General features: G+C 36.1%; 2 protein-coding genes across 2 annotated transcripts; one reads left to right on the top strand and one right to left on the bottom strand.

Moving 5' to 3' along the window:
• Positions 1-1,203: 1,203 nt before the first annotated feature.
• On the bottom strand, positions 1,204-13,597 carry omd (integrator complex subunit 5 omd). Its single transcript, XM_019043361.2, has 14 exons — positions 13,116-13,597; positions 12,544-12,682; positions 11,476-11,652; positions 10,998-11,131; positions 10,352-10,444; positions 9,631-9,769; positions 9,066-9,272; positions 6,239-6,397; positions 5,463-5,691; positions 4,553-4,800; positions 3,918-4,132; positions 3,021-3,299; positions 2,283-2,594; positions 1,204-1,898 (listed from the first exon to the last, which is right to left on the bottom strand). The coding sequence occupies exons 1-14, from the start codon at positions 13,341-13,343 to the stop codon at positions 1,677-1,679; spliced, it is 2,781 nt and encodes a 926-aa protein (XP_018898906.2). The 5' UTR covers positions 13,344-13,597; the 3' UTR covers positions 1,204-1,676.
• Positions 13,598-13,703: 106 nt separating this feature from the next.
• On the top strand, positions 13,704-15,805 carry SmF (small ribonucleoprotein particle protein SmF). Its single transcript, XM_019043362.2, has 2 exons — positions 13,704-13,855; positions 15,354-15,805. Exon 2 carries the CDS (start codon positions 15,383-15,385, stop codon positions 15,650-15,652), a length of 270 nt encoding a protein of 89 aa, XP_018898907.2. The 5' UTR covers positions 13,704-13,855; positions 15,354-15,382; the 3' UTR covers positions 15,653-15,805.
• Positions 15,806-16,033: the final 228 nt, after the last annotated feature.

The following is a 16,033-nucleotide window of genomic DNA, read 5'->3' on the forward strand; positions in this document are numbered from 1 at the left end:
ATGTATTATTCATTTGATTAATTTTAATACTTCTGAGAGAAAAAGGTTTTTTGTGGCTGGACGAGAAATACTATGGTGTTTAGAAGTTTTTTTTTATTATTTTTTTTTTTTGAAAGAAAATAAAATAATAATAATATACAAGTACATATTTTTTATCTTATATCACGCCTAAGGAAACAAAATTGCCCCAGATCAGCACAAGATTGTCCGTTTCTATACAAAGTTCTTTCTACAGAGAGATCATATTGAAGAAGCATTTTGATGGTGAGGCTGCGGGAATATGTATCTCATTTGCAGTGTTTCAAAATCTTTGCTCATATTGTATTTAATCAGAGGTGAACAAAATAATGTTAATGCTTAACTTACATTGAATATTTCTCACATTGAGAGGAAAAATCAGAGAAGTTTTTAGAAAAATGACGTTGAGCGTTTATCGATTCAAGAAGTAAAGTTTGACGGGAAGTCTGCAATGTCACATACCGAGATGCGCGTTCTTACAGTTACATCATCAATTTGTGAAATAGATAAAATAATGAGTTCTCAAAATTGTAAGCTCTTTCCAGAGATGTAAATGTGATCTTAGAGATAGGCAATTTTTGTTAATCAACACTACAACGAGGAAAATTTCCAGATAAGATTTTTGCAAATCCCCACATGTATCCATCCCTCATAAGAAACAAAATAGGAGCACTTATAATTTTCTTTAGAGTTCAATTTCATTTACTCTTCTTTAAATTTTAAGTTTCCCATTTTAACTGCGGTTGCAAATAAATCAATGATTATAATTATGTATAAAAGAAGATACAGGAAAAGATACTGTAAAATATCAGTTGAAAAAAACTGGGATAACTTCTTGAATACTTGAGAAGAATTATTCTTAGTTTCTGTTTAACATATAATTTTGACCTCTGACTGCTCGCGTCCCTCATTTGCGTCCTTCTTCTTTAATCCCTATATTTACACCGTATAAGATGATAGGAGCCCTGTGTGGGCCACATGCACATGCCACAGGTCATACATAACACTGGACATCAGTGCTGATATTGACCACTAGAAAACAGCATTCTAGGGAAGAGATGTTCATGAGATCAAAATCGTACGACCTCTCGATATGTAGCTATTTTTATTCTCCTTGCTGGTCGATAAAAACATGGCCTCTCCGCAATGATGCTACACTTTACAAACAGTGCTAGATTTTCTATCTTTATTTTTTTATTTCATTCGGGACTAGAAAAAAAAAATAGGAGGAATATTTTGCTCCTCTCGATTCATGACATGAGACTTTGCTACAAAGCAGTCTTGCTTGTTTTAAGTCTGTAAAGCGAAGTTTGCTCCTTCAAATTCAACTGATAGTCGCGGGACAACAGTTTTCAGGAGCAGATACAGGATAGAAAATTGAAAATGTTCATTGTTTCAATGCAGTGTATACGATTTCGGTTGCCTGACGGCCCTGAAAAAGCGTTCCAAGCTTTGACACTTAAATTTCACTTTCTACAATAACTTGAATGAATTCTTGTGTGAATTTTGTGATTTCATTTTTGATTTGTATCTGCTTCAAAATTTACTATCAAATTAAAGACACATGCAACATTTTAATTCTCACCACATTTTTCCCAAGGTAGAAAAATTTGAGTTACAAGAGATGACGCAGAACCCTGCAGGAATGGTGGGTAGAGTTACTCTTGTTGCAGATGTATGAAAAGGTGAGAATATAAGGGGCCTAATTTATCAACGTTACGCTGCATGACAAGTCTCAATGAATCTGTGTACTGCTTGTTGGGTGCATCAAGTGCAGGATCTCGCCACATAATACCATTGGCATCTGGAACGAAGAGAGTTGGGGAAGGCACATGGTCCCTCATGTAGTTCCAGACAGAATCTCTGAGAATTAGCACTACCTGTAATAATGAAAGTTGATGAAGTTAGTGAAAAGATTGAAACACTTGATGCTACAAAGTTGACCATGGATTGAAGTAAAATAAGATAGAATTTAATGATTTAAACCATGAAAATTAAAAAAAAAACTGAAGCAAAAGAGGAAATAAATTACATATGATCTGTGACCTAAATATAGTTTGGGTATAATTTCAGCGGGAGGAGGGGTAGCGATTAATATCATTGAGACAAAACTGCATGATGAATAGGTCCTGAAAAAAAAAAAAAGGATTCTGAAAAATGAATGATTTGATGTGAGAAAATTGTGCTGCATCTTTCCTTGTTACTACACTTATTTTATGTGAAGAAATCAACTTTCTGACAGCTAGAACAAGACTAAGTCTTACCCAATTTGGAGGTAGAGCATGCAGCGTGTGCTGTAGGGAGCTTAACGGCTGAGGAAGTAACTGCCCAAGAGCCATGATATCCAATAGTCGCGTTGTGGTTTTCAATAAGTTTGAATTTTTGTCCTGAATTGCATCTTTACTTTGTTGACTTGCTTTGCCCCATTCACTTATTAAAGTTGCTACAACAGCACGAAGCAATACTGAACAATAACATAAAGCTGGTCTGTGTTGAGCCACAAAAGCCAATAGCTCCCACGCAATCGGTGAACAGTCAAAAAGCCTCCTGATCTTTAAATCTCTCTCCACGGTCACCTAAGAAAATACAGAAAAAAGTGATAAAAAATATTATAAAGTTAAAAGTAGACTCTAAAGGTATCAGTAATCGGTACTCTGCTTGATTTGACTAGAGTACACTCTGGCTTTTCGATGAGTGGAAAGTGCAGATTAACGTAGACAAAAATTGTTATTTGCAGACTGAGGAGTTAAATTTGAAAAGTTTTAATGCTTAAAATTTTGAAAAGGAAACATATACATATAGTGGTATATAGACATATTTTGTACTCTGTTTAATGGTCCATTCTTGAGGCGTTTGCCATTAAGCTTTCCTAAACTTATGATCTAGTTTTTCTACTATTTTTCTTCTCAGTCAGACTCAGTATTAGGTCTAACAACAACAATGGCTGAATCAAAATTTGATTTAGGAAAAATGGAAAAAAAAAATTAGATGAGTGTGATTACCTTACAGAATTCTTCTTCAGGCCAAGGTAGGCCATTGTACATGACATCAGGGGAAATCAATTCAACTAGCAATAAGGCAATATTGATGATTGAGTCAAGCATAGCTCGGTTATCGCTTGCATTGCAACATGATGCAAGTGCAGCAATAAACAGCCGTATGTTGTTGTTAACAATTTCTTCAGGTAATTTGTCAACTGGTCGCTTGATCTTTGCTCCTGCACCAATCACCCCAGCATAGAACACAGACGATGGGCGGTGTGGTATCATTAAGCTCGTTCCCTATAAATGAAAATAATTCAGGGGTAAGAGGTACATTTGAATGATTAGAATTATAAGGTTGCAGTTTGCTGATCAGCTTAAAATATAGTTAAAAATAAAAATTGTGTACTAACTGGGATTTCCTGACTAAAAAATCTAAAATTATAGTTCAGCCCTTAGGTTTATACACTCTATTGAAAACTTTTGGACAATTTTCATCGTTTAGGTAACCCAAAGAGCCCATGTCATAAATCTGAGCCAGCAATATTTGATTTTCTTAAAAGGTAGAACACCATTTCCTTCGTCCTGTCTTTCCAAACGATCTAATTCCTCCTAAATGCTCTGTTTTTCCTTAACAACGAATATTCACTGTTGATAATCGGTGAATAGTGAAACTGGAACACTTTTCATGCACCGTACAAAAAATCAAGCACTTTCATGGCCGCACGAATCATTATTATACATCAGGATATCTTGCCACAAAGAAAGGATCTTTTTTTTTAATCCTTTTCTAGACCCAAAGTAAAAGAAGAAGAACAGAAAAAAACGAGAAGTGGTCTCCTTGCCTCTTTCTTTTCCCCGATAGACAAACAAAAAATAAATTCTGAAAAATTACAGAGATGAATCTATGAAAGATACCTGTTTTAAATTTTCTTCTAGCAAATTGACGTGAAGAGAGCTGTAGTCTGATTCTTCAGAGATCTTTGAGGCGTTGAAAAGTTTTGCTGCGGGTCGGAATAGAGCTGTTTCAATTAATTCCCGGTATAATAAGCTTATCACATGCGGTGAAATAGAGCATAACTGTTTCAAAATGTTGTTTATGACGTTGCAAGACTTTTTTTGCTTGACTCCATCTGAAATTTGAAAGCAATAAGGTAATCAATACGTCAAAGATGAAAATTTATCGACAAAAATCAAACGGATGTCCTACAAGAGAGAAAACAATATTAATTAATATACAATTTATTTTACGCTTTAAAAAAACGTAAAAGGAAAATATGCCTCCCTCACACCTCACTGTGGTGTGCCCTCACTAATTTTGGTAATTGATCAGACAGGAAAGGGTTTCGAGACCCCCCCTCCCCCACGTGATTTTTGTTTAGGGGATGGCCGGGGGGGGGGGGGGGACAAAAAAGACCATGAATGTTTTTTTTAAAAAAAATTGTAAAAAGAAGGTCCAGCCAACTTACACCCGCATTCGATATCACCCTTCATGTTTTATCCAAACAGAGAAACAATTCTGATCCCTCAAGATGAATTATAAGATCACAAACCTTCTTCTAGACTCAGGCACTTGAAGAAATAGGAGACGGTTGAAGTGGCCAGCGAAATTGAAAGTGGAATACTCAGAAGCCTGTGTTTCGGTTGAGAGATAGCTCTATTGATGGATAAAGCGATACAATGTAGACATTTGATATTAGTGCGACTTTGTAAACATTCTGATGCACGAGCTAGATTGTCCCACATAGCCTGGAGCATTGGAGAGCACGTATCTTCCATATTTTTCTTGCTTTCTTCCCACCTGTGGAAGGAAAGAAAAATTAAAGAGTCAATAGAAATTGCAGAGATTCAAAGCTTACGGAAAAACCAAACTTGTAGGTTTAAAAAATTTTGCCCAGGTAAAGAAATTCATACCATCACTCTAAAGGGAGGATAAAGAGGACATAATGAGAGATTAACATTTTGTCACTAACAAAATAATACTTCAAAATCATAACAATATATGAGCCACATATATGTACATAGCAAAGCTAACGTGCAAACTGTTGTTTCAAAAATAAAATAAAATAATAAATGCAATCTTGTATATTGATGGTGAAATCATAAACATTTACCTTGATCTTCATGTATCTTACCTTTCGCCTCACTTCATTTTTTTAAAAAAAAACCAATTTAAGTACTTGCAATTATTATTTTAGAGAGTATTTTTACATGCTAACAGAAACATTTCTCAATTATTAAAAAACAGTTGGTTTTTCAGAAATTAAATAAAATGGGGCAGGAAGTTTGGAGAGTCACAAAAAGAGAAGAAAATTTTCCTAGTTTATCATTAACACATGTATTTTCTTTAAGCAATGGGTTATGTAATATTAAAACAGTGGCGGTTGGTAAAAAGCCCAACACCCCATAAAAAAAAAAAAAAAAAAAAAAAAAAAATTACTACAAATGGAACATAATGCTCACCTCAACAATTTATCAACATTGACCCATAGTGTGAGAAGATAATCATCGGAAGGTGGATTTATCATATGATCTCTACACATTTGCAAAGCTAAGGTCAGAGAAGAACTCATCAGCTCTGATCCTCGACAATCGGAAGCAAGAGCTAACAGAGCGGCTAATTGAACTTTACTTTTGCTTTTCAATAATAGCTGAGCTATCGATGAGCACATTGTATTATAGTTTTGGCGACCTAGAGAGGGAAAAAACAGAAAAATTTTAGAACAAAACTTTAAGAGCAACAATTTTACACTTAATTCCTCACTAAGATTTTTTTCCCCTGCATCCCTTTTTTCTTGGTCAAAAACAGAAGGTATGGTTTCTTATTGTTTAAAAAAAACGAAAACGGGACATGCATTTCGGTGACTTGCGATTTTATAGGCAATTGAAAGACTTAGTTTGCTTGTTTATATTTTCCAAAAACTATACATTATTTGCAGAAATAAAAAAATTTTATATTAGAATCTCCCTTTTCTACGAAGATTGTGCTTATTTTTGGAGACCTTTTCACAAACGAATCTAGGTGATCAGTCAAGGACAGTGGATGTAAAGCTGAAGGATGATACCTCTTAAATTTTTTTCTCTTGCTATACTAGTATTTAACTGCAATAATATTACCTACCTACATTTAGGAAAAATCGTTTCAAATTAGACTGGAGATCTTAAAACTGAGGAAAGAAAGAAAATAGAAGAAGGAATGAGAGGCAGAAAACTTGGAAAAGAATTCAGAAAAAACTTACCTAGTAAAATGACTAACCGAACTGCTATTCGAGAACTTAAAATATCACAGCTCAGAAGAAGAGAATGAAGACCCGCAACATTCTGTTGTAAATTGTTGAGGAACGGGAGGACGGACGAGGCAGTTCTTTGTGTTCGATCCATTTCACTTAGTAACAGTTCTGCAAAGATGAAAAACAAAATCAAACCATCAGGTATAATGCGCTATGATATTGCGGGTGAGGAAAAGTAGCGGCAAAATTAGAGGTTGAGCTGCCGGCTGTCCTTTTTGATTTTTTGGTAAGAATTACATTAACGAGACATTTAAGTTGAACTTGTGTACCGACCACATTTCGCAGTAAGGAACTATTATTACGAGCTCATCCATAAAAGCATTCTATCTACATGGGAAAACGACGGTGCATATCTTGTTTCAAATGGATGGCTTTAACCAGCAGCCTGATTGTTGAAATTGTTTGTTTGTTGGATAGATGACATGGGTTAAAAGGCGAAGCGTGATTGGTCGGCTATGTCTTATCGCTGCTTTGTCGTGCCTATGTCGGGTTGACCTCTCGACAAGCTAAAGGTACCTCTTAAGTTTCCGACAGTATGTCGATCATTCCACCTGACAAAGGCATGATAAAGCAGCGATAAGACATAGCCGAACAATCACGCTTTGCTTTTTAACCTATGTCATCTATGTCGTCCCGACAAACAAGAAAATTCAACAATCAGGCTGCAGAACTAGCATTTCATGTTTTCCAGTTTCTTCCTATGTTTAATATATGGACTTTATTTTGCAATTAGGAGGTACAATTTCTGGCTCAGTTTTGAAACAACGTATGTACCATTTGTTTCCCTACGCACATAAGTAGTTTTATGGATGAGCCAGAAATTGTAGTTCCTAATTGCATAATGTAGCCCAATTTAAAACTAAGTGACATAATACCCTGTAACTTTCTGTGAATTTGATTATTAAGAATGTACGCACAAAAGTCAACAGCAAAATGTCACTTACTTTTCTGTTAACACGTTGACTGCCACGCCGGTCGTATCGACCGGCCTCGAAGGGTTCTGCCGGGGCCACGCCGGTCGTTTCGACCGGGACCCGCTCGCTCGCATTACTAGGCTACTGTGAGGCCAGCGACCGGCGGAGCCGTGTATACGCTTATGGCTCACGACCGGCATGGCCCCAGCGAGAGAATGCACCTCTGAATTTTTTTTTTTTTTTGTTTTTTTTTTTGGGGGGGGGGGGATTTTTTATTTTTTTCATTTTCATGGATCTTTTTCTTTATCATCTTTATTTATTAGTACAATAAAATTACAATAGTGTTGTTTTCTTTGCTTAATATTAGTTACAAACTTTAGAAATTGTACGCATTTTGAAAAATAAATTAAAAGAGGGGAATAACAATTGGGGGGGGGGGGGGTTTCTCTTTCAACTTTAATTTTCTTTTTCGCTATTTTTTTTGTTTTAAATTAGAATATAATTACAATCGTTGGTTTTTTACCTCAATATTAATTTTAGACCTTTAAATTTTGGCACAACTTGAAAAATAAATTTTAAAAAAAGGAGGAACAATTTTTTAGGAGGGGAGGAGGTAGGGGTAAAAAGGTAAAATACAGGGTGTTCGAAAAGTCCCCTCCCCCCCTCCTAACTTTTGACCTAATTGAGGTAGAGATTTGAAACTTGGAGGGTGTTCCTAGATCAAAGGGAGCTACTTTTTGAACCCCCCCCCCCAAAATTTTGGGGGGCCCCCCTTGGGGAGGGGGGGGTTACGGACCCTAACTTTTTTTTTCAAATGGGAAGACCCCCTTTGTGATACCTCGTTCGAAAGAACATAAAAAAAGAAATTTTTTCGCGCAAACCCGAAGTCATTATCTCAAACCGTTTCAAAATGGCGGCCGGTCAAAGTTCAAAATGGTGGCCGGTCAAAGTTCAAAATGGCCGAAAATGTGACAAACTCGATTTTTTGCCAATGGATTCACCTGAAATTCGGTGCTTGGGGGTATTTTGGCACGAGAAAAACGAATTTGACGTTAGATTTTTAAAAAAAACCCTAATTTTTCAAAATGGCCGCCGATTAAAGTTCAAAATGGTCAACAACTGGCAACCTCGACTTTTTGCCGATGGATTCGCCTGAAACTCGGTGTTAGGGGGTATCTGGGTTTGTCTCCTACCCAGTTTTACCAGTCCTTACCAGTAATTTCATGCCGTTCAAGGTTGTAGGTTGACTGCGCGCGAGTCACGCAACGTTGCTGATTCTCAAGGAACACACGACCGGCCGGACGACCGGCGTGGCCTCCGGTGCATTATTTTTCACCGGAGGCCATACCGGTCGTAACGACCGGCGGCTTCAGGCTGAAAGCTGAAAGAATATTACGAAGGTCTATGAAGTTTAGGTTTGATATAGTCAATTCTAAAAAAAATACCAAAAAGAAAAGGCTATGGCGCCGGGGGAAATAAGTACCTAAAACACCGTGGCAGTCAACGTGTTAAAACAAAAACAAAAAACAAAAAACAAAAAAAAACAAAAAAAAGGGAAAAAAAGATGAGAAAAGAAACATGAGAGGAAATTAGGCGACAATAATTGAAGGTACATGGGCTGCTTTTAGTTAAAGGTTTCTGTACACGAGAACTTTTTACAATCTCACACAAAAATCTTGCTGGTTTAACTTTGAAATAATGTACACTGTTGGGAAGGGAAATTTCGAAAACACCGTCAAGACATGAGGTTTTAGCTTCTCAACAGCAGAATACTTTAATCTAATGAATGTATGAGAACATCTTTGAAACTCAAAAAAGTAAGACAAAAACATTAAACTAGTGGAAGTCAGAAGAAAAAATACCTAGAATTTCTCTTGATATATCCGACATTGAAGAAACTTTGCCTTCTGACTGAGAACACTTTAACAACAGAGAGAGGATGTGAATGGCTCCAGATTCGCAGCGCAGGATTAAATGAACAACAAGATCAAAGAGTGCTTGTCGGCTGTCAAAATAACTACACCAATCAGCAGCATAGTTGCTCATTTTGCTCAATTTCTGCGGTGTCACTAAAAATAAAATTAATAGATTTTAAGAAATTATCATTTTCATTAATACTAAGCATACACATTAAAATTTAAACTTCGATTACGTTTTGTAAAAAGCAACCAATAGCATTCAAATGTTGCTAGGATTGTGCAACTTACATTATTTGCAAAAAAGCACTGAATTCATGAAAAAAATTATAATTACAAAGGTACTTTTCGTCTTGAATTCATATTTTATTGGGAATAAAGATGAAACTTGTTTAGATGACACTCTGTAGAAAGCTCTTTAATCTGGGAGGAATTTTTAAACTCTGCTTTACAATTTCAAACTAAAACTTCTAACTTTATTTTTGTAATGAAGTTGGTACAGAGGACTTACATGAATGCAGAACGTCAGATGATAAAGCACGAAGAAGAACTGGTGACATAGATGCTAATTGAAGAAGAAATGGTGTTGTTGCCAGTTTTTGAACTAACACTAATTTATCATCTTCCACTTCTGACGTCATCATACTCCACTTGAAAGGAAGAAGAAAAAATGAAACGCACAATTAATAGTCTGGATAGATACGGACATTAATATTTAAAGGGGCTGCTTGGTCATTTTACAACGATTTATGAGCAAAAACCATGAGTTGTAGGCCAAGACGGATAGGTGACACTGAAAGTCATATAAATTAGGTGTGATCCACAAATCACGACACAGTTAAACAGAGCAGTCTATTCAGAGGTCACATCTCCACTCTATCAACTCAAAGAGATAGACAGTGTTGCAGTAGCATAGTCATCCATTGCCGCAACAACAAATTTTTAAATATCCTTAAAAACCAGTCACTACCGGATCAAAGTTCCTCCATGTTAGCAGCAAACTGCCTTGATCACTAAACCACTGAAGATGGCCATTCAAGATTTTATGGTGATGCCAAAACAACTCCAGGGAGCAGACAACAGTCTTTCGAGCTTGTTACATCACACCAGAAATTTCATGGAGAACATGTTAGATTTCCTCCAATTAAAAGAATTTGATAATTTTCAATCATGTTGATTACACAATAAGGACCAAGGAAAAAATATACCAACAAGTAGGCGAAAAGATTTACCTCGAAAAGCTGTAACAGTGCTTTCTTGATGTCCGAAAAATGGCTTAGAGCCAGATGATCCAGAATACTGACAACTGAGACTATTTTTGGAGCCTGGAAATTGAATTTTTTTTACATGAAAAAATAGATATAGCAGGAAGAAACGATCAATAAACTATGTTGATATTTTTTGAGGATGACTTAAACTACTTAGAGTAAATAAAAAGATATCTACTATTATTCATATTCATCATATTTTAAGTGACATCTCATTTTGACTTTGGACAATTTTAACTCAAAAAGTGTGAGAAGTGAAGGTATAGTACTATCTGAGAGATATGTACTATGTCTTCATGAAGGAGCAATCTGAGTAAGTTAAAATTGCACTAATTTAGGAGAAAAAAAGGAGTCACTCACATTTTTTTCCTGTTTCATTCATTTGACAATAAGCTTTAATTTAAGCATGGACTTATTACCTTGCTTTACTCTTTGATAGACTGTTGTACGACATGCAGTCAACATTTGTAAAATTAAATCTTCTTCTGACAGAAAATGAAAGCTATGCGACTGGAAATATGATAAAAAAGTTCTAGTGTAATTTACTATATATTACTCCAAATGGAGAGTTATCAGCTACATTATTTTATAGTACAACTAATGAACTCACTTTGGTGCCGAGTTGGTTTTCACAAAAATCTTTTAGACCACATGATAAGACCCTGGTTATTACAGTTTGTGGGAAGCAACTTCCAACATGAGCTACTACCCAGTCAAAGGCTGGACTGTGCAGAACACTAAAATCTGCAAATGAAAAAAACGAAGAGTGATGAGTGAGTTCATACTTAACTTAAGCAAACTATAAGAAAGTGAACTAAATTCCAAACAAATTGATCCCAGAAATTGATAATACTCAAAGAGGCAAAGAAATAATATTTCAGTTCATTGTTATGACATATTATGACCAGAGGTATTTTTGAAGAGAAAACATCTTTTAAATATTGTTCACCATGGATAATCTCATTGTAAGCCTCCATGGCTCCATCATTTGTGGCTCAACTATTTCCATATTAAAATGGAATACCACAACTCAAAGTAAATATAGGAATAATAAAGAAATAGCGTGATATAGAATAAGAGAAAATTACCTAGTAATGCACTAATACAAGAATCAGTGTTTGAGTCCATAAGACATGAGAGACATTGTGTGTTTATATCAATTAAAGTGCGGGTAGCACGGCATGCCATCCAAAACTGCATACTCTGACTTAAATTACTGGCCATGGATGCACTTGCTTTGTTTGCATAGCGGCTTGATAAAGTACCTACAGCGGAGAAAACAGCAGATTATAATTTTGAAAAGATACGAGATTTTTGGTAACGAATAAGTTTTACTTACTCTAATTTTGTGCACATTAGTTGTGAATGCATTTATAGAATGCTTGATGCTTTACATTCAATGATAGAAAAGTCAAAAGTTTTGTGATACTTGCAGCACATATCCAGGAATGCAAACAATGTTTAAGCGAGCAGTCCTGCTAAGCAAATACAAGAGCTTTTGAGGGAATTTGTCCATGGAAAGGGGAGTCTTTGCCTTTTAGAAAAAAAATAGGAAAAAAAGTAATAGTTCTGATTTTTTAAATTTTTTGCTCAACATGTTCGTTTGACCTTCCACAATTTCAAGGTTGGGATTGCGACTGATTTCTGCTCTAAAGAACTTTCTGCACCCCCGCGCAAGTCAATTAAATGAAGGATATTTTGAATTTTCGGAAAATTCTACGCCTGAGTATGTCCGTAAAATAAGATAAGCGTCAGGTAGTGATGCAGAAAGAAACCATTTGGCTTAGGTATGAAAACCTCAAAAATCTTGTGTATTGATAGTCTTACTGAGGTAAGATTATGCTATTTCAAGGTAGGAAACACTAAAGATGAACCGAAGTTCCTTAGAAGATATCGTGATCATTGAAGGATATAGGATTTTTTTATTCGAGGATTTGCATGGAAAATTGTGAAATATAATTTAGTAAGGAATATAATGTACTATGCAAAATAGAGTTACAGTGAAATAATATTAAAAATGTTTACAATTACTCTGTAACTTATAGCTCATTACTTGGAGTAACTATTGTGGCAGTCAATTCAATGAATCTAGGTAGAGAAACAATTGGAAAGTACCATAAAATAAATAACGACAAAAAATGAAAGTTGATACTCGCCTAAAAGCTCCAAAGACCATCTCGAAATTATAGGCGCCCAGGCATTTGCATTAGAGTGAATGAAATTGGTGAGCGTAGTATGAATTTCTGCTATAGTCACTTCTTCTTCGCTTGGCTCTTGGGATTTTGTGGGAGATTCCTGAAAAAAAGGAGGAAACCGTGAATGAGTTTGACATGTTCATTCCCGGATTCATGTTGTAATTTTCTGTGAAACTAAGCAGTGCTGTAAACAACCTTCAGTAAATTTCATTTCTAAAAGCTCCTCAATGTCATTTTGTTCAGAGCAATATTCTGCATTCTGAATGGGAGGCAAACTAAAACATGATGAAAGACTAGCAAACAGAGCAGAGAGGGAGCTATGCCTGTACGATTAATTTATAAAAACTACTAGAAATGATGGAAAAACTTTTAAATTTAGAATTTTAACCCACCACTTGAGCTTTGCTCTTGGTGGAGACGGAGCTGTAATTGATGTATTGTAAATGTGTCATTGAAACATATAAATTGAATTGAACAGAATTTTATCTGTGAGTGTAACCACAATTGCTGCATATTATGATGAGAATACTTACGGGAGATAGACATTGTGAGATGTGATTAGCAACAGCCGAGTCAAACAGAAAACATAGGTACTCTAGGACAGCACCTCTTGCAGCTGGGAGTGAGTTCAAAAGAGACAACGCTAAACGAGCGAGTTCTTGATTGCTAGACTTGTTCGGTTGGGAGGCTCCAGCGATGAATTGTCGAAGCTGTGCCAATAAACCTGGAGGATGGGACTTTATGACACTTGTGCAAGCCATTTAGAAGATACGGCAACAATTCTTTAAACTCAGATTAATAAACACCATACATACCACACCCTCCGACAGGGTTTCCTCAATATGGAAGAACTTACGATTCTTAAACTTCCACAGGAAGAATCGTTGACCGACTAGGTGGGGGAAAAACGGTGATATTAAGACTAAAAACTCACTATAATTTCCGAAAAATTAACATTATCCTACCTACTGTACCTACATTTTAATTAAATGTTTAATGTTAATTCCCATTATCACAATCATTCTGCCATTGTTTTGCCTTAAATTTTGAGGTTAGACTGTAAACATACACCGGAGAATATCATCAACCAACAAAATTCAGCATCGGTGGCAACACTTGCTTTGTTGTTTACCATTTTCGTGCCGGAAGAAAAAAACGAAAAGAAGCGTTCTGATGCTGAACTGCTGAAGCTTTATTAAGTAATTTATAGTTAAAGTTCTCTTCACAAAGTGATCATTAGTTTCTCGTCACCTTCGCTCTGATTTTTTTCTCTGTAAGTATTTCTATTTTGACATACAAGTCATCTTTTATTTGCATAGCCACAAGCCTACCTCCCCATGTGACAGTTCTCCTCCGCAAGGTTTGTCGAAAGCTGCACTTAAGAGATAGGATGAATTTTGATTAGTTTGCTGAGCGATAAGAAAATTATCCAGCCATCCATCAAAGCCACACTCTATCACTGACTGGAGTAGTATCTACAGAGACAGCATCCTGATTAATCGTTATCAGCGTAATATCGGAGATTCCGTTCATTCTTCTTTTACACGAGTAGTAACTAAGGATTTAACAAAAAAACGTATCTTTTCCGGTAGCTGAGCTAAGAGACAGTCCGTGACACTTGTTTTTTGATTTGCTGTCTACATTTTTCTTATCAGTCCATGGGCGCTCACTTTTCATCACTGTCGGCTATCGGTAAATTTTACAACAGGCAGAAGTCATATATTGTTAGGTGCAACAACCGTAATTGTACTACGAAATTGCAAAACATTCTATGTTTGAACATGAACATTCTACTATTTTGTTTGATTGTTACCAATTGGAGGGTTTTCGAAGATTTGAAAAATTTGTCTAAGACAGGGAATTTTGCAAGTAGCGCATTGACTTTACAGCTTCAAACTGTCCCATTTGAAGGAGAACAAACAACTTTAGACTGCCATTTCCTCTAATTTGATACTCCAGAGGTGGAAATTGTGTGGAAAATTTAGTGAAAGCTACCATGAATAGGTAAGAGATAAAAGTTAAGGTGGAAGTTTTGTTGGAAGGTCAAGGAATTCAAAATTTTGTAGTCAAGGAAAGCGAAAATAGCCAGGAAATTGACAAAATGAGGAAATATTAGCAACCTTACTGGCTGTCACCTGGGAGCATTTACAAACATCGAGAACGCTGTTTTATCATTTTGGTGCTCAACAAGCGGAATGAGCTAAATGCAGGTTTCAGATATTACTACCATCACTAATGGTCATGGGATTTTTAACCTCAGCCTCAATTTTCTTGACTGCTCCCTTCATTGGTTGCCATGAATTGTGAGAAAGGAACACGAGTAACAATTTTTCAGAACCATGGTCCTGTTGTTACATCAAATAAAAGGCGAATTTTCGTGGGTGGACTTTTTCAACCAGATTGGCAGGGCTGCATACCATAGAAGAAAAACGGTGTACTGAAGTCGAGAACTAGATTCAGTCGCTCAAATTGGCTAAAGTTTGCATTCATCCACTTTTCAACTTCTCTCGGGAGGTGAGATGAGAATCTTGGATGTGGTCGTCATTGCTGGCAGTATGAAAATCAAATGTTGTAGATGCACCATCGTCAGGAAGGAATTTCGTTTTGTCATAATGGCGGTTGGCAGTAAGTTAAAAATTTTTAGCAGATCCATTCGCGAAAATTCACCCAAAGTGTCCAGATGCCAGAGTGAGAAAAAATTTATTTTTAAGTAAATTGCGCCTTAAAAGTCATCTTTGTTATCTCATTTTAACTCTTGCTCTCTTTTTCAGGTCAAACAAAGAAATCACAAAACTTCACAATGGCGACTGCTATGCCTATCAATCCCAAACCTTACCTAAACAACTTGACTGGAAAGCCCGTCCTTGTCAAGCTGAAATGGGGTCATGAATACAAGGGATACCTAGTTTCCGTAGATGGATACATGAATCTTCAGCTAGCAAACGCAGAGGAATTCTGCGGTGGAGGTGCTTCTGGTGGTCCTTTGGGTGAAGTATTGATCAGGTGTAACAATATTTTGTATATCAGAGGCATGGAAGAAGAAGATGAAGAAGGTGAAATGAGAGATTAAGTCATTTCCCCTCTCTGTTATCTTTCCTTTGTAAATAATTGTGTATTTTAGCCCCTCAGTGACCTAATGATCTCTGAAGTGTGTCTGTTATTTTTATATGTCTCTTGTCTTGTAATTCTCACTTTACTTTAAGGATTAAAGTTTGAAGGATGATTTGCAGTTTTTGGCTTCATTCAATCCCTCATCACCTGAATTTTTTAGGTGAAATCATTCAAGCCATGAAATGGCAATACATATTGTTTGGAGAATATGAGTATTAGACGTGCAGAAGTACCCAAAGCACTAAGGTGAAACCACCAGTTACAGACACCCGCAAAAATGTGACCAGTTATAGGCACCCTTCGTCTAAATATGGTAATAATAAGAAAGAAGTGACTCGGT

Source organism: Bemisia tabaci, chromosome 5, assembly GCF_918797505.1.
Source record: "Bemisia tabaci chromosome 5, PGI_BMITA_v3".
Lineage (NCBI taxonomy): Eukaryota > Metazoa > Arthropoda > Insecta > Hemiptera > Aleyrodidae > Bemisia > Bemisia tabaci.

Excerpts from the sequence above, each read along its gene's own strand:
- SmF (XM_019043362.2), top strand. The coding sequence starts at position 15,383 with ATGGCGACTGCTATGCCTATCAATCCCAAACCTTACCTAAACAACTTG.
- omd (XM_019043361.2), bottom strand. The coding sequence starts at position 13,343 with ATGGCTTGCACAAGTGTCATAAAGTCCCATCCTCCAGGTTTATTGGCA. Across the intron at positions 9,273-9,630 it reads ATCTGACGTTCTGCATTCAT|TGACACCGCAGAAATTGAGC; the intron begins GTAAGTCCTCTG and ends TTTTATTTTTAG. Across the intron at positions 5,692-6,238 it reads TCGGTTAGTCATTTTACTAG|GTCGCCAAAACTATAATACA; the intron begins GTAAGTTTTTTC and ends TTCCCTCTCTAG.